Consider the following 23227-nt stretch of genomic DNA (forward strand, 5'->3'; position numbering starts at 1 on the left):
AAAAGCATTGAGGAATCTTTTTCTTTTTTTCCTTTGAGAGATATGGACAATGATCCAGAAGAACACTGATCTCCACAAGCAGAAGGAGAGGGTAGAGGGAGGTGCGGGGGTGGCACGTGGGAGGAGGGCGGTCTCGCAGAGGGGTTCTGCTGTCCAGGACACTGACATGCACGTGAAGCGGCGGGAGACTGACCAGTCATGGGGGGACGGGCCCAGAGGTAGAGGTGTTGTGAATCTTTCAGTACCGGGTGAGGGAAGAGGAGTCACACAGTAAGCATAACATAATAGCTTCTAGAAGGGGGACACACAGGGACCTATGGCCCATGCAGTGCCAGATGGGGCCCCATGCAGGTGGGTTGCTGGGAGAGGAAAAGGAAGGAGGCAGGCTGAAGAGTTTTCTGGGGGAACCCTGGACATTTTGACTTAGTGGCCCGGTTTTGGCTCAGCCCCTACTCCCACCCCATCCTCCCCAGCTCTCAGCAGCTTTCCTGCAGTATACACAGACTCCCAGTGAAGCCCAGCAGAAACCAGCCAGGGCCAGGCAACTAGAGAGGCTCCCCCAGCAGCATGGAGTCTGGCCCATGGGAAGGTTGCCACCCCCACCCTGACCGTGCTTGGACTCAGATTGTGCCCTCATAGTCTCCAGGGACTTTGGTGACTCTGGAAGGTAGGAGTGATAGCCTTGCCTTGCATACAGCAACACCAAGGACAAACGGGAAGCCATGGGCCCTGGGCTTACCCTAGAGGGAGAACCGGCACTGGGCAGGCCACAGGATGCCAGACTCCAATGCCCACTACTGCCTACATTCCCCATTCTCTACTGGTCTTGCCAGAAAACAAGCTTGTTATTGTAGCTGATTCCTGATGGCACAGGCTGGGATGGGCAGGCCGCAGGGGACAGGAGAGGACAGCAGAGGCAACAAGGAGAAGGGAGAGGCCTCTGTTCTCACGAAATAAATACGCCTAAGGAGGAGGAGGCCTTGTCTGCATGTTACCCTCCCCTACCCCCCATTCCACGTGGTGCTTGTCAAACTCCTAAGGCATCTCAGGGCAAAGAGAGGTGGCTAGCATCTTAGAAGGACTCCGGTTACCTGGGAGCACCTGCAGGGGTACACACAAAGAGGGGCCGTACTCAATCTCCGTGAGGAGACAGGCACAGCTGCCCCTGTTCCTCATCCTACACAGTGGGTATGGCCCCTTGGCCAAGCCACGGCTCTGTGTGGGAGCCGACGAGTTTTAGGGGTGATGGCATGACTTTTCGCGCATCAGCTACTTGTACTGAGCAACGTGAGGTCTGGCTCTCCATTCTCTGGAGAGGGAGGAGGACACAGAGGACACTAGGCCTTAGTAAGACTTGGCACAGCTGTGGCAGCCTTAGTGGGAGGAGGACTCGGGCAGAAGGCCCAAAGTAAATTCTGCTTTGGGCTGGGCATTCTCTGGGTCTGAGCCTCAGAGGGCTCCTGGCTGGCGCAGTGTTGTAGGGAGCCCAAGTCTCCAGGACCCAGAAGAACCCCCTTGGAGCTGCAAAGTCAGTGCTGTGTGTGTTTGGAAGAGGGTACCCCGGGGCCCAGGCTCAGCCTTGGGGCAGTCCTGAGACTTCCGCCACCACAAAAGGATCGGCGGCCCCAGCTACTGCCTGCCCTGGGAGTCAGCGTCTGTGCTCTGTGCGCGCATGAGTGCCAAGATGCTGCTCATTAAAGGGATTAGCAGAGCACTTTTATTAGGTCCTGGCTGTAGCCACGTACCCTAGGTCCTAAACTAACCACCCAGGCTGCCCAGTAGGAGTGGGATTAGAGCTGGTGGGAGGAGTCTGCCCCTGCTGAGACTATAGCCACTTCCTGTGGTGAAGAGGGGTAAGCCTTCCCTAAACAGGCGGACTCAGAACTTCAGCCTGAGAAGAAAGGCAGGTGGGCCGCCCTTCTACCTGGGATGGAGGAAGCAGTCCAGGGAGGCTGTTAAGAGCAGAGGTTCTGGTCACCTGCTTCCTGGCGACTTTGGGCAGGTACCCTGGGTTCCTGAGCATAAGGACAGCAATGTCTGCTTCAGAGCCTGGCCATAGGAATGAAATTAAATAATGTATGTAGAGCCCATCACAAAGTGCTTAGAGCCTCCAGTCAGCAAATGTGAGTTACTATTATTGCTGCAATCGAATCAGTCACTGCGATTATCCCCAGGACTCTCCAGCCTCCTCCCCCTGCAGGTGGCCCTGCCACCCAAGCCCCCACCAGTTCTGCCTCCACTGGAGTCTGGGCAGAGATTCTTTTTCATCAAGAAATGGTGCAGGGAGGAAGACGGTGGATTCGTGTTTACAGCTTTTCATTTCCTTCCTTGCCCCCTTCCAAACACCCTCTCCCAAGATGGAGAGTAAATTCCCAGCCCTGTTGACATGCATTGATTTTCCTTCCCTCCTACATCTACCTCCCAGCTCTCCACATTAGTGGGGGCTGTGGTTAAGACCCCCTGTCTGGGGTGGGCTTGGTGGGAGCTCAGGGCAGCAATGGGATAGAGAGAAGCCAGCCAAGTGCCCCTGTCTTGCCCAGTGCAAGAAAAGAATTGTAAAAAAACAAACAGTTCTCAGTTCCTTTTGCTTGAGGGTTCTTGGGTAGAGAGGCAGGTGTGTGTTGGGTGGGGGGAAGGGGTGTCCCCTCATTAAAAAGTCAGTCTGACCAGCATTTCCCCTTGAAGGGATAAAAGTGAGGGGACCACACGACCACAGGATAGATACAAGTTCCGATGGGGTCTGTCTCAAGCAAGCCATTTTGTTAGCAAGAAGCTTGCTCACAGGGGCTAGAACTAGCTAGGCAAGACAGCACAGAGAGAGGAGAGAGAGAGAGAGAGAGAGAGAGAGAGAGAGAGAGAGAGAGAGAGAGAGAGAGAGAGAGAGAGAGAGAGAGAGAGAGAGTGATAGTGACAGACACAAGGGAAGATGGGAGGCCTGAATGCTTCCTGGGGCTGAGACCTGGACAGAGGACCTTGATGTCATCTGGGAAGTGACCTGGCAGACATGGTGAGGGGTTGTCTTACGGAGCTCAGCTATTGCTGTTGTCTTGGAGGATGGCTGAGGAGGTAGAGGCTTGTTCAGGGGGGGACACAGCCAGTGTTACAGGCTGAGACTGTTGCTAACTGCGACGACGGCACCATCAGAGGTCATGCCCTCGTATGGAGCCAGCTTCAGCACCCAGGGCCCGTGTTTTAGGGTAAAGTAGAGCAGCTGAAGGAAGCAGCCAAGATGGAGGACACAGCTTTCTTTCCTTTACACCTAGCTCGAGGCTGCCTGGCTCCTCCAGACCCTCCCTCTGTGCCCTCTCCAGCCTTCCTTCCCGTCACGCTTCTATGCTTGCAAAGACGCCAACAGTCAAAGGGCTTCCCATGCTGGTGAGGTTTGGAAAGGCTGGGAGCTGAGGCTAGTGGAGACTGAGGCAGGGGTCACCTTTCTCCTCCAGCAGGGTCTTTGGGACCTTGTCCGGGCTCGCCTTGGTGAAGCTGCAGGGCTAAAGCTGAAAAGGCTCCGCCTGTTCAGCTCACAAGAATCCTGGTTTGGAGATGAAAAGCAGGGCTAGCTCTGGCCTGCTCTTATCTCTGGGGCTTAACACCTATGTCTGAACTCAGATCCCTGGCTGGCTGACGCCAGTCTTCTGGTGTCTTTTACTACACACACAGCCTGGCGCCCTGAGTGCTTTCAGAGTGCAGCCGCCTGGGGCAACATTAGTTTCTTTCCTGGCCAGGTCAACCCTCAGGCCTCCCAATGAACATACCTACCTTTCTCTTTGCTTAGCTTTGCCCTGACTCAGATGCACACTGAGACAACGACCATCAGGAGAGAATGAGGCTAAGACTCTATGGTCTATCCTGTCCCCCAGCCATCAGCCACCAGTGGTGAAGGCGAATCTCAGGTGTTTTCAGCTCAGGGAGCCTTGGCCACAGGGCCATGCCTGGTGACTAAGAGTCTCAGCCACTACTGCGGAGAGACCTGAGGCCCAAGAGAACTCGGATGCTTCTGGGTACCCACAGCCTTTAGACAGTGATAGTGGGGGCCAGTACTAGGAGGGGGCAATATTTAGGGAGACAGATGGACCAGCAGAGTTCTGCTTTAAGCGTCCACTCAGAAACCTGGCAAAGACTGGGAATTCGGTTCTCAACAGCAGGCCAGTGTGGTACCAACCCCATTGCATAGGGGCCTGGAGGCAGGCCAGACAGTTGAAGCCCTGGTGGGCCCGGGGAGGGGGTGGTGACAGGAGAGGGGTACACTGGAAATGCAGAGGAAGGAGAATGAAAGCAGGGGTGTGATGGGGAGGGAGAGAAGCTGGGGAGGGGAGGAGCTCTCAGAAGGAGGCCTGTCTTGTCTTGTGGCCACATGGTCTCTAGCCTCTCTGCTAGAGCTGACCAAATGTGTCTGTGTAGGCATGTATGGGGGGGGGGGGCACTGGAATTCTGGGCAGAGCTGATTACGGGGTGGCCCCACATCTCCTGAAGAGCAACATCAGGTTGGTGGGTGGGGTCTGGCCAAGAGAAGCACTGATCTGTGTGGGGACTGGAGCCTACCCACCCATGCAGGGGGTCTTGCACCCTAAGGGTTGCAGTACCCTACTGCCAGAAAACTCACACCATCTGAATCCCCCTAAGTCTTAGCCTCCAAGGATAAAATAGAAGGACCAGTAACCCATGCCACACCCCTCAGTACTCAGTGGCCCTCCCAGCACCCAGCATATTAAAGGAACTCTTTTGTCACAGGAACAGAAAAGGCAGAGTTGAACCGGCTCACACTTCCCTGCTGAGGCGTTGGTGACTGGCTAAAGCCAAGCTTCAATTATCCCGGACTGAATTTCCTACAGAGCCACGAGGAGAAAGAGGGTTGCGGGAGGGACATTGCTCTGACCCTAGTGCGGAATAACCTGGGAAAGTCACTTGCATTTGCAGACCGTGAGGGGACAAGTGTGCTCTAGTGGTGTCATGGGGTGTGTAAGGCTCTCAGGAGAGCACCTTAGACACCTGGCACCTTCGGTGGGCTAGGGACCTGAGCAGACGTCTCACCCAGAGAGAAGCACAAGTGATTTCTAGCACCAGGTTCTGAGCCTTGGCAGATGTCATTTAAGGCTGACTCAAGAGTTGGGCAGCAGAGAGACATATCTTTGGGGATGGAGAAGCCCGGGCCCTGTGCACGACTTTGTTGTGTGGGTCCTAAGTGGTGGGGGGGCGCTAGAGGAGCCTCATAAACTGGACATGTGTGTCCCGACCCACACAGTCCTGAAGAGGAGACACTCTGTGGGAACCAGACGCTCAGCAGCTGGTGCCGACCCGCCCTCCTCTTCAAGTCCAGCTACCTGGCCTGGAGGCCTCTGGCAGATGAGCTAGCCTCCAGCCTTATGAGATAGCACAGAGCCACAGACCACGGGAGAGATGCTACGCTTTGAACACTGCTGACCGGTGGGGACTGGAGCCACATCTGGTTCTCATTGAAATGTCCAAGTGTAATTAAGCCCTCTACAACGCGGCGGAAGGGTTCGGTAAGAGGTGTTTACCCCTTTCCATCAGGGCTAAGAAATCAGTTTCTTGTTCCACCAGCGAACCAGCCCTCTTTCCTGTGGCTGGCCTGCCCTAGTCTGAGAGGGCAAAGACCCGCCCATCCCCCATCTGTTTGTCTTTATTCTTCTGTCTTTCCGTCTCTGTTTCCTTCCTTAGCTCCCTCCCTCCTATCCTTCTGTTGCCACAGGTTCTCATTTATTCTATAAGCTAGTCCTGAACACCTCAGTTTGAGAGCTCTTTCCACCTCAGCCTCTTAAGTAGCTTGAACTACAGGTGTGTGCCCTTATGAACCACAGGTTGAACTACCGGTATGTGCTCCTCTCATCTACTTTCTAGAACGCACGGGCTGGGGCCAGCACTGGGTATGTGATACACAGGGTACCCCCCACCGCCCCATGCTGACTACCCACTAGAGAGGACTACACTGAAGGCCTGTGACTACACAAGTCCACACTGGGAGCTGGTGGGCGGGGGAGGTGACTGTAGTCACCATTCCTCCTGTGCGGCTCTTCCCCAGCCCTGAGGAGGAAGACTGGCTTACTTCAGTGACGCCTATCCCTCCCACTGGGAGATACTGGGAGATACAAAGAAGGGAATCCCTTCTTTGTACCCCATATGACAGGCAGTGCTTGAGAGCGCTGATTCTGGAGGTGCTGCGACAAGAGGTCCTGCCACCCTGTACAGTGGCCCTAAGGCCCAGGGCAGGGTGAGGCAGGTCCTTGCAGGCACTTCCTACTCCTCACTCGGTGACCTCAGTCAGCACGGTTGCACAGGGGTGCCCCTACCCAGCTCTTCCCGGCTCGTACACAAAGGGGCATCAGTCTACCAGATGGGAGCGAGTGAGGTCTGGACCATGAAAGGGATGCCTCGGGCCTTCATCTAAGAGCTCGGAACAGCAGGGACAGCAGGATCTGAGGAATACTACACCCCCAGGGCATCTTCCTTCCCAGGCTCACACTTGGGACCTCCCCACAGCCAAGCAGAGGGCTCCCGGGATGCTGCTCCCCCAGCTTCCCTTCCCACCCGAGCATCTTCAGTTTATGGCATCTTTTTACTCAGGGATTTATGACTTTCATGGTAATGGGCTCCATTCTATTTCCTCCGTGCCGATATTTCTAATCATTATGGTGTGGCTTTATGAGCATTTCTTAATAAGTGGAAGTATTTTTTTTCCCTTTGAAACAAACTGCCCTGTGAGTTAATGACTTGTTGTGGGTGTGGGTGCGACCCAGAGACAAGTGGAAGCTGGGGAGGGGCTGACAAGGGTTGGGGCTGTACGGAATCTTTTAGATTTAAACAAAGCTGTGCTGAGGTCCCTTTAAGACTCTTGGTTCGCGCCCATACTAAAGGCTCACTAACTGCTCACAGGAACTTCAACCATGCACAGGCACTTGTGACATCTGTGGGCTGGTCAGAGCTCACCCGGAGGATGGGTAGGAACCTACCAGTCCTAGTCTTTTTGTATGTGTTGCCAAATGTAATTCTTTGGTGGCATTGAGGTTAGGACCTCATGCTTGGTAGCCTCTCCACTGATGAGTAAAGTTTTAAGGAAACTGACCCAACTCCCTGTCCAGTGGTCCCACAGTAAGTCTGACAAAAGAGATTCATCAGGATGAGGCCTCTGTGGCCCCCGTCATGGTCTCAGCCTGCATTGCAAAGCCTGTGCGCCTGCGCCATGGCGGGCATATGTGTGTGTGGGGGTGGGGTGGGGAGGGAGGTTGTCTTACTTAACTACGGTGGTGCCACCCTTCCCTGACTGTGGCCCAGGCTGGGCTGATGTGCGCCGCCTTTGTGCTGGTCTCAGACAGGCTGCTGGTGCCGGGCCCTATTCATTATTCAATTCCGCTGGCTCGGATGAGCCTCGCCATTTGCTCCTCCAGGAGGATGACAAATCTAGAAATGCCAGTCCACTTGGGTGTATTAAGATATTGATTTGCCCGGCGAGCAGAAGTGCATTTGTTCTGCCAGCCTTCCCGTGGGTAGGAAGGGGTTAACCAAATGTTTATCACAAGGCTGGCTTCAGAGTTGAAAGTAATGTGATCAGTAATGAATTTTGTGTTACATTAGGTTGTATAAATGGACAGACAAGCGCAGACAACAAGTGGCCAGGAGTCGGGGCTAATCTAATGATGTAAAAATAGAGACAGCACCAATTATACTAGGGGCCAGCTCCAGGCTCCTGCAGGGACTGCAAATGAATAGGTACAAATCAAATTACTCACTAATAGACGCACTACAAGAGGGGCAGTCAATGGTAAATGCATTAGAGCCCAGTGACCTCTCTGCTCTGCACAGCAGAGTCCCAAAATTTGACTTCCATCTTCAGAGTGGGGGGCAGGGAGTGGCGTTCTCAAAGAAACTCTTGTTGGGTCAAACATAGCCACCGCTCCCTACCCCAGAGCAGTCCCCTGCAGAAGAGACCTCCAGAGCAGTCCCCTGCAGAAGAGACCTCCAGTGCATCCTGAAGCCGGAGCTCCCGGGGAGGGGAGACACCCATGTGAGGGGCATAAAGAGCGGCAGGACCAAGCCTTCCATACAGGCAGACAGGAGGTTACATACCCAAACACTTCATAGCCATGTGTCTCCCGGGGGTGCTGTTTTTGACTGCTACGTCAGGGGCTGTGTCTGCATTGGAAATAAAATAGTTCTTTAAAGTCGATCACACAATGAATGGACCTCGTAAGAGTCAACAAGAGCTGAGATCAAACTGAGGAGAGAGCAAGATCTGCTCTGACCACCGATGGCTTTGCAGGGCAGAATCTGTGGTCTGTTCCAAGGTCCAGCACATCTCGATTTCTCAACAGCCAAAGCTAGCGATCGCCATCCCTTCCTTCTTCCTCCTCGGTCTCCCACGGACTGAGTTCCTCTATTCCTGCTTGCTTCAGGGGGTGGGGAAGGAAGGCTGAGGATGTAGGCCCAGGCTTTTGGGTAGCTCCTTGTATATTCGTCCATGTTCAAAGCTGCTTGACACTGTGCTGTGCTTCTTTGGGAGGGCTTGTGGTCTCATGCTCAGAGGTAACCCTCGATCCCCACAGTCAGCTCTTGGGGGCTTGGGGATGAACGAGGTATGAAACCAAAGAAGCTCTGAGTCTTCCCGGGACTGGTCCAAGCTCCATGGAGGCGTGGTCGCACAGCCTTGATAGACATTCCCCCAAGCACCGTAAGGCTAGCACCTCACACTCACACATATGAATGGAGGTGCCATGCTGCTTGTGGCCAGCTGGCACCCGGAGACACAGGGAATGTGCCAGTATGACGGGCATGGAGGAGGTGAGGATAAGGAATGGAGAAAGGCATCTGAATAAATGAAGTGACTAGAAGTTCTCCCCAAACTTGATTAAATGCAGAGGGGTGAACTGCAAGCTACTGAGCTACAGGAACAAGACACGTGTGGGGGACGGGGACAGGGACAGCCATGAAAATTAGAGGATTCAGTCAACAGACTTAAAATTGTCTCAGACAGTGGGGCCTGCAGGTTCCTGGGGCCAGAGGTAGTGCAGGAAGAGCAGGCAGCAAGAAGCTGGAGCCCTTTCTGCTGTATTTGCTATGGGCAATCCAAAATGTCTCACGCTTAATGCATCAAGGGTCATCTCTGCCCTTCCTTTCCTGCCTATGTACCTGTTTACTAGCCTATGGTCCCTTGCCATCTGAGAAGATGCGGCAGAAGGGAAGGGGGGCATTTATCCCCTACGGTGGTGCTCTACCTTACTGGGACCTCACAGTGATTAAAAGTGAAGGCCCTGCAGAGGAGGAGGGACCAAGAAGAATCCTCCCTTGGGCTAACCATTTACCCGCTGCGGTCCTGCAGCCCTCCACCCTGTGCCCAAGCACATGTTCCGCAGTCCCTTTCCTTGGGGCGACATGTGGAAAGGGTACGCCGAAGAGTCACCAAAGAGGCCACACTGGCACTTCCTCTTTGTTGACAAGAATCAGCATGCCATGCCATGGGCAAACAGGACATGTGCAGAGGAAACTTATTAGCCTGTACTCTCACTGTGGTTCCTCTGGCTACAGTTCCAGAGGGGACAGAAGAGAGGGGCAGAAAGAGCAACCTCGCTGGAATCAGTTCTAAGACTTGGCCTGGAACTAACAAGTGTGTCTTTTAAGCAAGATAATTATTCCCATGGCTTTGGCTGCCTTTCATTTACCTCTCAGAGGCCACAAAAACCCAATCAGTCATTCAACAAACATTAACTGAAGCTCAGCCTGGCGGTCATCCCAGGGCTGCATGCTGGGCAAGGAGAACTGGCGGTTAAAGGTAACAAAGATGAATCCGACTGGGTCCAAGGAACAAGAACTGGGTCAAGATGCACTCGTGGCACTATGGATAAGGGAGGAGTAAAGGCCACACAGAGCTGGTCTTTCCCCAGGTGGCACGGAGAAGGACATCAGCCAGAGCTCGTTAATGGAAAAGTCAATAAACACCCTTTCCCAGGGCCAAGCACCCCGAATGCAACTTGTACGGAGAGGCTTTCAGGGAGCACACACGTGGGCAAGGGGGTGAGCTGGAGGAGGAAACTATAGATTTGGTCCAAAGAAATGACTATACAGAGGGTGTGGTCTACTTCAGCGTGGACCAATGTGCTGGGGAGCTGCAGTCATACGCTTACAGGATGCTGGGGGAGACTGAAGTGGGATGGGAAGGTGGGTCAGGGCAGGAGGAGGAGGCAGGGAAGGCCTGTAAGACATTTAAGATCCATGGCTAGAGCCTGGGTTGGGCTATGGAGACAGTTGGTATGTTCTTAGTAGGGAAGTGACCTCAGCCTCCCTGAGAATGGGGTTCCCATCCTTTATTGGGGTACTCTTTTTGAATAAAAAATGGGTCACATTCCAAACAAGTGAGACTGGTAAGATTGTCAGAACTGGATACTCTTATTTTAGACATAACATTTTCCTTGGTGATGCTGGAGATTGAACTCAGAGCCCTGTGCACGGCAGATCAGCATTCTACCAGCGAGCTATGTACCTAGTTATTTCAAATACTTTCTCTTTCTCCCTCTCCTCTCCCTCTCCTCTCCCTCTCTCTCCCCCTCTCTCTCTCTCCTTCCCCCTTCTCCTCTCTCTCCTCTCCTCTCCTCTCCTTCTCCCCCTCCCCCTCTCCTCTCCCTCTTCCTCTCCTCTCCCTTTCCCTCTCTCTCTCCCTCTCTCTTCTCCCCTCTCCCCTCTCCAGGGTTTCTTTGTCCAGGCTGTCCTGGAACTTGATTTATAGACCATTCTGGCCTTGAACTCACAGACATCCACCTGCCTCTGCCTCCTGAGTGCTGGGATTAAAGGCGTGCGCCACTACCACCTGGTTTATCGCTGGCTTTGGAAGCTGAAGAGAGGAATATCTAATAACCTGGCATAATTGTGACGACAGGACATTTGCATAGCAGATACTTAAGCCCGCCCACCCGGCTCTCAGTGATGGGAATGATGCAGACCCCAGAGAGCAGTGTCCAGGGTCTGTGCACCGTGAAGATGGGAAGCAAGTGCCCCAGCATTTCCTGTTTCACTCCTAAGAGATGAGAAAATTAAACCCAGAGGGAGAAAAGGGCCCAGGGCCAAATGCTTTCTTCCATGTCTTGAATCTAAATCTCACCAGAAGAGAAATAGTGTTTTTCCTAGTAGCAGCAGCTGCCTTAGGCACTGAAGGGACTCTCAAGACTTGGCCCTTGCTCCTGGTGGAAAATAGCTAGAAACAGGCGCTAGGATGCTGGGCTAAGATACAAATAGCGGCCACCCACAACCCCACAGCTGTCCTTCCCCACCGTGCAGGGCAGCTTAGGTCTCTATGGCGGCTCTGGTCTCTGGGAGCTGTGCTTATCTCTCAGCTTTAGCAGTCTGGACACCTGGGGCTGGAAAGCACGTTCTGCTGAGTGTCCCATGGAGGCTCACATTTGAATAGCTCGTCTCCAGCTGGTGGTGCCATTTTGGGAGGTGGGTCCTGGCTACAGGAAGTGGTTCATTCTGCTCTTCTGCCCTCTATGAGGTCAAGGAGCTTTTCAACCATACACTCTGGCCACCAAGATGTTCTGCCCAAGCAACCATGGACTGAGCCCTCCGAAATCATGAGCCAAAATAAATCCCTCTTTTTTAAAAGTTCTCCTGTATCTCTCAGAGCAATCAGAAAACTAACACAGTGTGATGGTTAATTTTATAAACTGACAGTTTTAAAGCTGCCTAGATTACCTCTGGGCATGTCTATCAGGGCGTTTCAAGGTAGGCTTAATGGAGGAGGGAAGTTTCTCATGGTCTGGGGTTCCAGACTGAATAAAAAGGGGAAGCTAGCTGAGCATCAGCCTCCCCCCCCCCCCCCCGCTTCCTGATTATAGATGTAGTATGACCAGCTGCCCAATGCTTACGTCACCACGCCTTCCCACCATGACAGATGGCATTCGTGCCTTAACCATGAGCCCAGAGAAACCCTCCTTGCCTTGAGCTGCTTCCGTCAGCTCTTCTATCAGCAATGAGAAGAGTGACAAATGTATGCGACATTCTAGAAGACCACACCCTGGGGCCGGGGAGAGAAGCCTGAGTTCTGCTTGCTTTAATCACTAATAGGTCCTGGCGGGAGCTGGGGACAGGAGCCAGAGAGAACAGACCACAGCTCAGGGCTATCACCTCCCCGGGGCTTCTCTCAATTCCAAGATAGGAATTTTCGTTTTCCTCTTCTCCCCTAGTCTGGTGAGGGATGTGATAGTCTCCAGAAAGCCAGCCTGCCATTGAGACCATAGAGAGGGTGTGTGGGCCACCAAAGAGGTCATTGAGAGAAGACACTGAAAGAATTCTTGTTTTGTAAATGCGATAGAAGGAAAAACCCAGGGTCCACACAGACAAAGCAGAGAAGGTCCTGACACCTGGCTAAATTAACTCGATGATGGTGGCATTTTCCAGGGAACCTGTTAGTGAGGGGAAACAACAGGCATCTCTGAGCCAGAGATGCTCAGAGTCCTTGGTGAGAGAGCGAGACCCAGCCTAGAGAACTGGTTTGGGTGGATCATACTCGTCCATCTGGAGAAGGGAAGCCAGGAGGATGAAGAGATGGACAAGGAAGGTGAGGAAAGACTGTGGAGACGTTGGGTAGCTGCTACACTGGGTATCATCGGGAGGAGGGATATTATCATTCTCAGGAGACCAAAAAGAAGGCTGGAGAGACTCAGCGGCTGAAGGCACCTGCCGACAAGGATTGAACAACCTGAGATCTGGGTTCAATCCCGGGAACCCGGATGGTGGAAGGAGAGAGCCGACTTCTGCAAGTTGTCCACTGCCCTCTACGTGCGCCCCACACATTAAATAAAAAATAAAGAAATGTAAGAAGTTTTTAATGAAGAAGATGAAGATGGGAACCTTTCCCAAGGTACCTGGAGTCAACATCACTAAAATTCAGAGGGACAGACGGCAGAGGAGACAGGAAGATCGCGTTAGTCCTCAGAGCAGCTGGGCCGGGCATGGTAGTGCATGTGGCCTGTGGGGTGATGAGCCGTCCTAGCCTTGGAAAGGGCACAACCTTCACTTAGACACATCTCAGTGTCATCTCTCTTGTTTTTCTTACATGTTTATGTGTGTGTGTGTGTGGTATGCATGCATGCATGCATGGCTGTATGTGTGTAGGCACATGTGTGTGCACATGCTCATGGAGGCCCAAGACAGATGTCAGGAGTCTAAGTCACTATTTATTCTGTGAGGCAGGGGCTCTCAATATGACTAGTCTTGCTAGCAAGCTTGCTTCTGCGTTCCCTTGTCTATGCTCCTTTCCGGTGCTGGAATTATGGGTAGCCCGCCATGACCACCTAGCATTTACATGGGTTCTGGGGATCTGCATCATGCAGATCAAGACAAACACTTGGTCCACTGAGCCTGATCTCCAAACCCAGCACTGGCTCTCCCTGCCCCACCTACCACAAGGAGAGCACCCTTGTTCCTTGCTCCGCTTCACCGCGGACTAGAAATGACAGAGCCATGAGACCATGCACTGAAACTTCTGAACTTTGAGTCCCAGTATTTGCTTCTTCCTTTAAAAAGGGGGAAAAGGAAGAGAAGAGGAGAGAGAGAGAAAGAGAGACGAGAAAATCACAGACCTGGCAAAGGAACATGATGGGCCAATACAACACGCTGCTGGCTCCTACATGTCTGGCAAGGAAAGAGTTCTCCAGGGCACAACGTTCTCCTGAGTGGTAACTGTTTTCATTTGAGGTATGGGGCAGAGGGAGGTGGATTCTAACAGTTCCACTTTTTAAAAAAAGATTTTTTATTTATTTTTATCTCATGTGTATGAGTGTTGCCTGCATGCATGTATGTGCACCACACACATGGCTGGTGTACACAGAGGCCAGGAAGAGGGTGCTGGATCCCCAGGAACTGGGAATTACATATGGAAATGATTCATCATGTATGTGCAGGGAACTGAACATGCATCCTATATAAGAACAGCACACACTGTTAACCACCTGAGCCACCTCTATAGCCCACAACCTTTTTTTGAGACAAGATCTCCTGTAGCCCAGGTGGGCCTTGAACTCACTAGCAGGGGACGACCTTGAACTTCTTCCTGCTTATACCTTCTAAGTTCTGGAAATGTTTTGACATGCACACCAACATCTTGCTAAAAATTGCCAATCTTCAAGGCAGGATTAGGCTCCAACACACTGAATTTCTAGGATTAGTGAATACATTTAACCAAGTCCTTATAAAAGCTAACATTTGTTTTTATTTATTAATTAAAAACATTTCTTTTTGGGGGCTGGAGAGATGGCTCAGAGGTTAAGAGCACTGGCTGCTCTTCCAGAGCTCCTGAGTTCAATTCCCAGCAACCACATGGTGGCTCACAACCATCTGTACTGAGATCTGGCGCCCTCCTCTGGCGTGCAGGCATACACCGAGGCAGAGTGTTGTATACATAATAAAAATAAATAAATCTTTAAAAAAAAAAACATTTCTTTTTGTATATATGGGTGTTTTCCCTGCATGTGTGTCTGTCTGTATACCGTATGTGTGTGTGTGTGTGTGTGTGTGTGTTACCTGCAGAGATGAGAAGAGAGCATTGGATCCTCTGGAACTAGAGTCACAGATGGTTGTGAGCCATGTATGAGTGCTGGGAATTGAACCTGGGTCCTTTGGAAGAGCATCCAGCACTCCGAAGCACTGAGTCGTCTCTCCAGCCTCAGCTGCCGTTTCTGGAGACTCTACTTTCTACAGCCCTACACTGAGGGTTGGCAGCAATGCATGGGCTCCCCACATGCACACAGACCTTAATAAAGTTGTCTTTTGAAAAGCATATGAAATCATAGACCTCTGTTAATGAACTGACCATCTACAAACTATGTGATGTTCAAAATATGCTTCTCATGTTAGGAAGGGGGAAAAGAAGCACCGCCCTTTTGATAAAAAGTTAACTGAAAACAATCTTAAAGCCTTGAATGCAGGGTCACTAATATATGGACAGGCACTAGCAGATCTAGCAGATCAACTACAGCCCTGGTTTTCAAATTCCAAACCACAGATCACTGAAGAATCATAAAATCAAAGCGGTGTGCCTAGAGAGTGCTAGCATGCACGTCTGGGGCACCGTGCCGTGAAAGCCCGAGTATCTGGGAAACAGGGTCAGGGCATAGCATGTATTTACAGCAGAGAGTGCGAGGCCCTGGTGGATGGAGTGGAGAGGAGACTAGAATGTCACCAGCAAAGACAGTCCTTCTTGGCCTTGAGAGCTGCTTGGGAGTCCACAATACTTCTATACACAGGCTTGGGGCTTTGGGTGTGAAGTGTCGGAGAAGGCAAGAAAGAACGAGAAGTCTGAACTAGTGACTGGAAGAGTTAGAAAGTTTAAAATGGACTCCATGTGTACCCGACTGTTTATTTAAATCCTCCTTTTAGGGGGAGTATTAAGTTATATATTTACCTAGACACAAAACAATTGGGATAAGTCAATATTTTGTTTATTTTAAAAAAGAAAAGGATCCCAGGGACCCAGCTTGATTAGCTCGAGAACAGTGGGGATGGGTCTGGAGAGGGTGAGCTAGCCAGGATGGCTTTGTATACCCCGAGTGGGGTGTGCCTAGAGAAGGAACTGCCGAGGCCAAGGCTGAGTTCTTAGAAGTGTGGATTTATCAGTAGGTGACTGGGTAGATGGTTCTGGAAATCAGGAGTGAGGCTGGTTTGGAGGTTATCAATTTACCCATACTGACTGAGGCTACAGAAGTAGAGATTGCCTTGTGCTGAGGGAGACGAGAACAGCCTTGAGAAGAGGACAGTCAGAGGCAGCAGAACCAGGAGCTGAAGAGGGATGAAGCCATCCCTGGGAGGGGTCACAGGCCCAGGTGGAGGTTCTGGGGTGTCTAGTGATGACTTCAGGGAGGAGAGTGGGGGGATGGGGACAGGAGGCACTCCTCTTTGGCTAGAGGATGCCTAGGATGTGGGTAGTGGGGAGCTGACAGGATTTCAAATGACAACCATTCTCTGGCAGTGTGGGACTCGGGTATGGTGGGAGGCTTCAGGGGAATGGGGTGGAGGCTGCAGGAGGGAAGTGGCTGACAGCAAGATGGGGACTGAACACCTGGACTAAATAGCAGCGACAGGATCAGGGAACTGGGCGTCTCTTAAAGAAGGGAAAGGCCGGAAACCCCATCAACACGCAGGGGCTATGGAGAGCTCAGGCAGACCTCAGCCAGTACACAACTGGCAGCTAGCAGTTGCAGGCCTCAGTAAACAGTAGGCACCTAGGGAGACAGACCGTGGTAAATGGTGCCCAGGTGGGTGCAGACCTCAGTCAGCAGACAGGTGCTGCCTATCTGCCACAAGCTGGGCTCTGTCCCAGGCACTGGCGTTTGCTGCAGAGACAGGTGCCAAGTGAGACCGAAAGAGGGGGCACTAGCCACTGCATAGCACAGCCCAGTGGCAGGGAACCACTTATCTACAGAGGCTCAAGGAAGAGCAAGTGGCTTACTTCAGCAACACCAGAGCAGGGCTAAATGGACCTCAGGATGGAGCCTGAGGCAAGGGATGATGGAGAGGTAAAGGGTGGAAGGGGTTCTGGGCAATCAGAAAGAAAGTGGTTTGGCCAGTTATATCACAGCTGGACCTGCAAACCCCACGCCAGCTAATCAGACCGACAGGCCAGCACCACCACGGAGGGCTGAACTAACATCTGCACTGCAAGCTCACCACATTCTAAACAGATCTTCTCAAACTTTAACATATGCATGTTAAAATATTTATTTATTTATTTACTTATTTATTTATTATGTATACAATATTCTGTCTTGTGTGTCTGCCTGCAGGCCAGAAGAGGGCATCAGATCTCATTTCAGATGGTTGTGAGCCACCATGTGGTTGCTGGGAATTGAACTCAGGACCTTTGGAAGAGCAGGCAATGCTCTTACCGCTGAGCCATCTCTCCAGCCCTAACATATGCATGTTAAAACTGGGGTGCTGGGCAAGAGGTGGAGTTTAGTGGTAGAGAGCTTGCCTAGCGTGTGTGAGGCTCTGGGTTCAATCCCCAGCACTGGAAGAAGAATGTCAAGTTCTGATGCTGACAGAGCAGGGATGGACTCTGTGTTTCTTTCTCCTTTGTCTGGCTCTGAGGACCAAACCCAGAGACTTGCACAGGCTACCTCCTCCACCTGTTTTGCATAGCTCATCAGAGCTCATCAGCTCCTTGGCGAGAGCAGTGTTGCAGGTCACTAGAGTACCGTTAAAAATGATTTTCTTGGCTGGTTGGTGGTGATGCACACCTTTAATCCCAACACCCAGGAGGCAGAGGCAGGTGGGTCTCTGTGAGTGTGAGGCCAGCCTGGTCTACAGAGTGAGTTCTAGGCCAGCCAGGACTACACAGAGAAACCCTGTTTCAAAAAAACCAAAAGTTTTTTTTTCTTTTTTACTTAAAAAAATGTATATTCCCATTATATACATCATGATGTCTGGAAATATATATACATTGCAGAATGGCTAATTAACACAAGCATGGCTAAACAGAGCTAATTAACACACATTACCCCACATACTTACCTTGTCTTTTTGGTGGTGAGGACATTTAATATCTATCTGCCTAGCCGTTTTCAAGAATACGGTATGTTATTATTTACCAGAGCCAATCTATGGTGTAACAGATCTAACGTAGGCAGCCTATCCAAAGGTTCCCCACCTCCCCATTTTGAATGGTAGGCTTTTTCCTTACTTGTGTGAAGCTCATTTGTCCTGCAGTCCTGTGCCTCCTTGTGAGGCACTGGAGCCAGCCTGCTAAGCTTTTAGGCACCTAATGACCTATCTGACCAGCTGGTAGTTTGCAATAAATAGTGATAATAGGAGTTTTCACACCACGATAGCCACAAGTCAGGGGACTGTTTGTGTGGGGGGAGGGCTGTTCTGGGCTTCCTGTTGGAGAGCTGGTTGTTAAACAATTAATATACCCAGCGCTAGCCAACCCACCACTAACAGTGTTAACACAATCCAAGGGCCTCTGTGTCAGGGGTCTGGAGAGCAAGTCCTGTGGTGGCTAGGGCAGCAAGTTGATAAGGATCGTCAGCATCAAGGTGCCTGGGGGAGGCCCTGACTTATCTAGCACCAGAGTGCCCAACAGAGGCAAATAGAGTCCCACCCTATCTGTGTGTCACCAAGAGGAGGAGAGTTGGGAAGAGAAGAGGGAGGTGTTACTGGCAGCGTGACCTGCTGGAAATCCTCATCTATAGACACCGTCCTTGCCTGGCCGTCTCTAGCCAGGCCTGTCTTTGTGTGCTAGCAGGGGGACATATTCACCACAGAGAAGGAAGGGGACTGGTTCATTTTTATTTGATTTGCTTACTGACCTAAAAAATTGGAGGCAAATTAAAACAAAACAAACAAAAACAACCATTCATCTAATAGAGACGAAAGAAAACCAATGGAATCTCTTTTGGTGACCATTTGAGGAAGAAAGTGGAATCCTACTGCTGGAGAGAAATAAAAAAGGGTATGGGCGGATCTATGCTTTTGACCTGTGGGGTATGCCATTTTAATTTCCTCTTTCTTTTTCTTTAAATTCTTTTTAATTTCACAAGCCTGCTTATTAAGATGGCAAACTCTCCCGAGTCCCTCAGCTGTTTGGCTGATGAATCACTGCCAGCTACGCTCAGGTTACTCCCGGAGAAGCTGAAGCCAGTGGCTAAATCTCCCTGCCCAACTGCCCACCAGACAAGGCTGAGGTAGCCCTGAGGCTTTGAAGACAGTGGTGGCAGATGAAGCCATTCCAGGGACTCTCAGCCGTCGGAAAAGGGAGGCCCCTGGAGGAGATGAGCTCAGGGACACACACTCTGGTTCATAGGAACCACGGCTGCCCAGGGGTCCTGACGTACAGGGCAAGGCTGTGCTACAGCCATGGTTCAGAAAGCATCTGTCACTTGGGTTAGCTCCCACGGAAACTGTACTGGCATCTGGCAAGGGGAAGAGCTGCTATCTGGATGCAGAGGCTTTGGGATGAATTCTCTATACATCTGGGATGTGAGGATGCAGACGGTCTATACACGTGTATGTCTGATAAGGGGTACAGTCTGCTACAGCTTTGAAGGTCACATCTTTCCTTGCAGGGGAAATGGGGGTCAGACTAGGCCAGGCCTCTGAGACGGCTGCCATCTAGGGCCTGACAGGGTCTCCCTATACCTAATTTAACTCCTCCCACCCATCCACTGCCCTCTGCAGGTGCCAATGACTATCTAGGCAGGAGGCACTAAGCTGTAGAGGTGCTACATCTCTGCCCTCTTAGTGGAGGAGCAGAAGAACTAGCCCAGAAATGCAGGGATGGGGAACCTCACTGCTGAATCTAATACCTGAAGGCCCCAGGACCCACAGAACAGCGGGATGGGTTGCCAATGTCAGACCCAACCACCCCAGGGATTCTAAGCTTCTCCCTACTGGGTTCCTCTTCTACAGTAGAGTGGAGCAGGGATGGGACAGGTCACATGGGAGGTGACGCTCCTCGAGGACTCAGGAGAGATAGAGAAGGCAGGCCTGAAACCTGGGGATCAGGATCTGTTGATTTCATTGACCTCAGCGAACTAGGGACAGGGCCTGTTGGGTGGGTGTTAACACAGGGCTGGAACATCAGTAACAGCAGAGAGAGAGAGAGAGAGAGAGAGAGAGAGAGAGAGAGAGAGAGAGAGAGAGAGAGAGAGAGAGAGAGAGAGAGAGAGAGAGAGAGAGAAGTGTTTTAGAAATAGGAGAGGCACAGGAAACCTGTGTAATAGCAGAATGGAGATAGGATGACGTGTGTGTGTGTGTGTGTGTGTGTGTGTGTGTGTGCGCACGCGCATGCACACATGCACTTATATGGAGGTAGGGTTCACTTCTAGCTAAAGGATGTCTTAAGATTACTATATGGATGCAGGAAGCCACGTTGGACTTCCCGGACTCTCAAAGGTACTAGGGTACTAGTCTGGGGTGAAAGGCACATGAAAGAAAAGGTGTATGGTGTTTGTCTGAACTACTCTGCCTGCTTGCTGGCAGGTCCCAGTCCCCAGAGCCTGGAACCCGAAGGGAAGGTATGCTACTACTTATGTCTTCCTTCTCCTGAGGTGTTTTGTTGAGTATAACTGTCTGTCTGTCTGTCTGTCTGTCTATCTTTCTCTGTCTTTCTGTCTCTGTCTCTCTCTCGCAGAGTTAGGGATCATGCAGGCCAGGCAAGGACCCCAATGCTGAGCTACAGCCCCAGGCCTACAGCTGTATTTTTCAGGGTATTTTTGGGTGTTGCTCCAGGGGGAGTGGCGGCTCTGCTGGGAACCCTCCTTCCCACAGGATTTTCTAGTATCAGAGCCTTCTGGAATGAGTAGCACCCAGAGTGCTAAACCACAGAAACAAATGGTTAAAAACATGCCCTCTCTCCTCCAGCTCAACCCCAGAAGTGCCCATCACAACCAAGTCAGGCTAGAAGTCTGCCGACAGCTTTACCTGTTCCAGATCCTACAGCATCGCGGCTTGGTGATTCGGCCATGGCATCTGCGAGCCGTTCCCGGAGGCCCTCCTCTGTGTGCTCCATGGAGGACATGTGTCGCAGCCCAAAGCCCTCAGGCCAGCTCCCACACACCTCTAGCAGGGTCACGCTCCGGTCGAAGGTACCTGCAACACATGTGGGATGTCAGTACAGTGGTATATTACTTGTGTTTTAATAAATAAACCTTGCCTGAAGGTCAGTGCAAAGCAGCCGTACTAGTCAGCCATACAGGCCAGGCAGTGGTGGCACATACCTTTAAAGCCTCAGTCACCCTAGTTAGCTATATAGGCTGGGTAGTGGTGGTGCACGCCTTTGATCCCAGCACTAGAAAGAAATATAAAACGTGAGGAGACAAATCTCAGCTCAGTCTCCTACTGAGGATTCCTGGAGGCAGGATTGCCATTTCAGTATGAGGTAGAGGTAAGAGCCAATGGCTGGCTGTTTTGCTTTTCTGATCTTCAGGTTGGACCCCCATGTCTGTCTCTGGGTTTTTAATTAGTGGTGCTACACATAAGATGTTGAAACCAGGCCTTCAGAGGGCAGACTATTCTCTGTCTACCTGCCACCTACGGCCTGGCATGCCCAGAGCCAGCTTAGTCTTTTAACCAGAAGGATGAAGGATGGGTGGCTCAGGAACAGGAGTGCGTGAGGCCGAGAACATAGCTCATGCCCCTGGGTCAGAGAGCATACTTCCAGGAATGACGGCTATGTGGCTGAGGCACCTGGAGTTAAAAGGTCTCTTAGGGGTCTCCAGAGACTTCTGAGAGCTCGTGCAGAGGGAAGGAACCCATTTTCAGGTCCATCCCAAACAACCCTGCTGTGTCCTCTGACATAATCACTCTCCACTTATGACCTCAGGGGTGGCTACAGGTGAGGGATGTAGCTCAGCTGATGGACGCTTTCCTGGTACACATAGAGTGGGTACAAATTAAGAAACCCGATTGTACATGCCTGTGAGCCTAACACTTGGGAGGTAGAGACAGGAGGATCATAAGTCCAAGGTCATCCTCAGTTACAGCGGTGACTTTGAGGCTAGCCTGGGCTACACGAGGCACTGTCTAAAATAAAAGGCAGCCTGGGGAGATGGCTCAGTGACAAAAGTCCTTGAACGTGTGCATGATGACCTAAGTTTGGATCTCCAGAACCCAGGGACAGCTGGGGGCAGCAGCAGAAACACCTTTAATCCCAGTGTTCCTATGGTGAGATGAGAGACAGAGACAGGAGAGTCCCTAGAAGCTCGTGGGTGGGGCTAGCCTGGTCCAAACAGTGGTGAACAATAAAGAGATCTTATCTCAAGAAAGGTGGAAGGTGAAGAACGGACACTCAAGATTGTGTTCTGACTTTCTTTTACACACTATGGCACATATGTAAGCGTGCACGCACACACCACCACCACAAAGATTAGAAAGAAGGGGTTACGTTGTCTAAGCTTAAAAACAAAAAAGCTTCCTAAGCCACTGTATCCTAGAACTTATTCCCAGCCTCATTTACAGTTGCGGCTTAGCGAGGTCAAGAGCTTAGACTAAAAGCAGGCTGTGACAGACTTGGTGCCAGGACTCAGATGTGCTGATGCCTTGGTCTGGAACTCGTTCTACCTCACTGCAGATTGGCGGCTCCCAGCCGTCAGGGACATGGGCAAGTGCGGGGTACCGTTTCAGGGATGTGAGCGATACAGCTGGGCGATAGCATCTTCAGCAAGGATCCTTTCTTAATGCAAACCTGCTCCTGAGTTCCAGAAAGTACACTGCGTTCCGCTGAACGCTAAGATTAGATGGTTATGTGCAAGACCACTTCAAAGTCTGAGTTCAGGCGACTTGATTTTACTCTACGGCAAGTTCATGGAGAAAGCTTATTTCATCCAGCCTCTCAGAAAGAGATTATGGTCACGGTCTGTTGCTTTAAGCACATACCATTTCCCCCTCGATTAGGTAACTGAATCCACTACATTTATTGGGGCTTGGTTCCTGCCAGCTCCAGGAAGACCAGGAAAAAAAAATGCAAATGCCGACGTTTCCCCAAAGTTAAAAGTACATGAAACACACACTCTTTATCAGGTCTTGTTTCTCCTCTTTGATCAGCCGTCAGAAACTATCTTTCCTCGGTGGGCAGGACTGGGCAGTGTCAGTGCACACTCGCAGCCACTGACAGGTGGTAATAGAGAGGGTGCGAGCCCCAGCCCCGGCGGGCGGCCCTGCCTGTGATAACGGCCCCAGCATGGAGGTGATAACCTTTAGTAAACACTCCGACAGCCGGTGCCTTCATACATCAGCAAAGTGGGCCCGATAATCCTGAACTCTCTGACCAGACAAAGGCCTCGGGCTGGCCGGCTGGGATTTATATGTGTGGCAAGGGTCACTGCTGGCTCCTGAATTTCATCAGGCAGCTTTGGCTTTGATTTATTTCTCACCTAATTGTGAGGTAGATTCCTGCACAGGGAGAGCGGGCAGCATCTACAGAGGCACCTCCCTAGGAAGGGGCCTGCCTTGAGAGTGTGGTCCTTGCCATCAGTTTATCAGGTGGGACCTCAGCGTGGGGAGCGGCTTTCCATTGGGCGGGATTCGGATGGGGCTTTGGGGAGCCAGGTGCTGGAACTCAGGGGTGGGGTAATGAGTGTCCCTGATCCTTAAAGGACCTAAGCTGAACTAAAGCGACGCACTAGCAGAAGCCAGGGCCACAGTTGACAGCTCCCAGGAGTGTGTCCCCAAGACATCCACTAAGGACAGGAGCTAAGCGTGCAGATCTCTTCCTCCTTAGTCATGCTGGGAC

General features: G+C 51.5%; 1 protein-coding gene across 7 annotated transcripts in view; it reads right to left on the reverse strand.

Moving 5' to 3' along the window:
* Bcas3 (BCAS3 microtubule associated cell migration factor) overlaps positions 1 to 23227 on the reverse strand; it is a 485118-nt gene that overhangs the window by 3975 nt on the left and 457916 nt on the right. For 4 of the 7 annotated variants that reach the window (XM_042055036.1, XM_042055035.1, XM_042055038.1 and 1 more), the window contains one exon: positions 20419 to 20586. In XM_042055036.1, coding sequence (XP_041910970.1) covers positions 20419 to 20586 — 168 coding nt within the window. Of the gene's footprint in view, positions 1 to 31; positions 2050 to 8082; positions 8149 to 20418; positions 20587 to 23227 lie in introns of those variants that run through there. The other 3 variants (XM_042055032.1, XM_042055033.1, XM_042055034.1) reach the window with 3 other exon arrangements.

The sequence above is a fragment of the Arvicola amphibius genome, chromosome 4, assembly GCF_903992535.2.
Source record: "Arvicola amphibius chromosome 4, mArvAmp1.2, whole genome shotgun sequence".
NCBI classification, from domain to species: Eukaryota; Metazoa; Chordata; class Mammalia; order Rodentia; family Cricetidae; genus Arvicola; species Arvicola amphibius.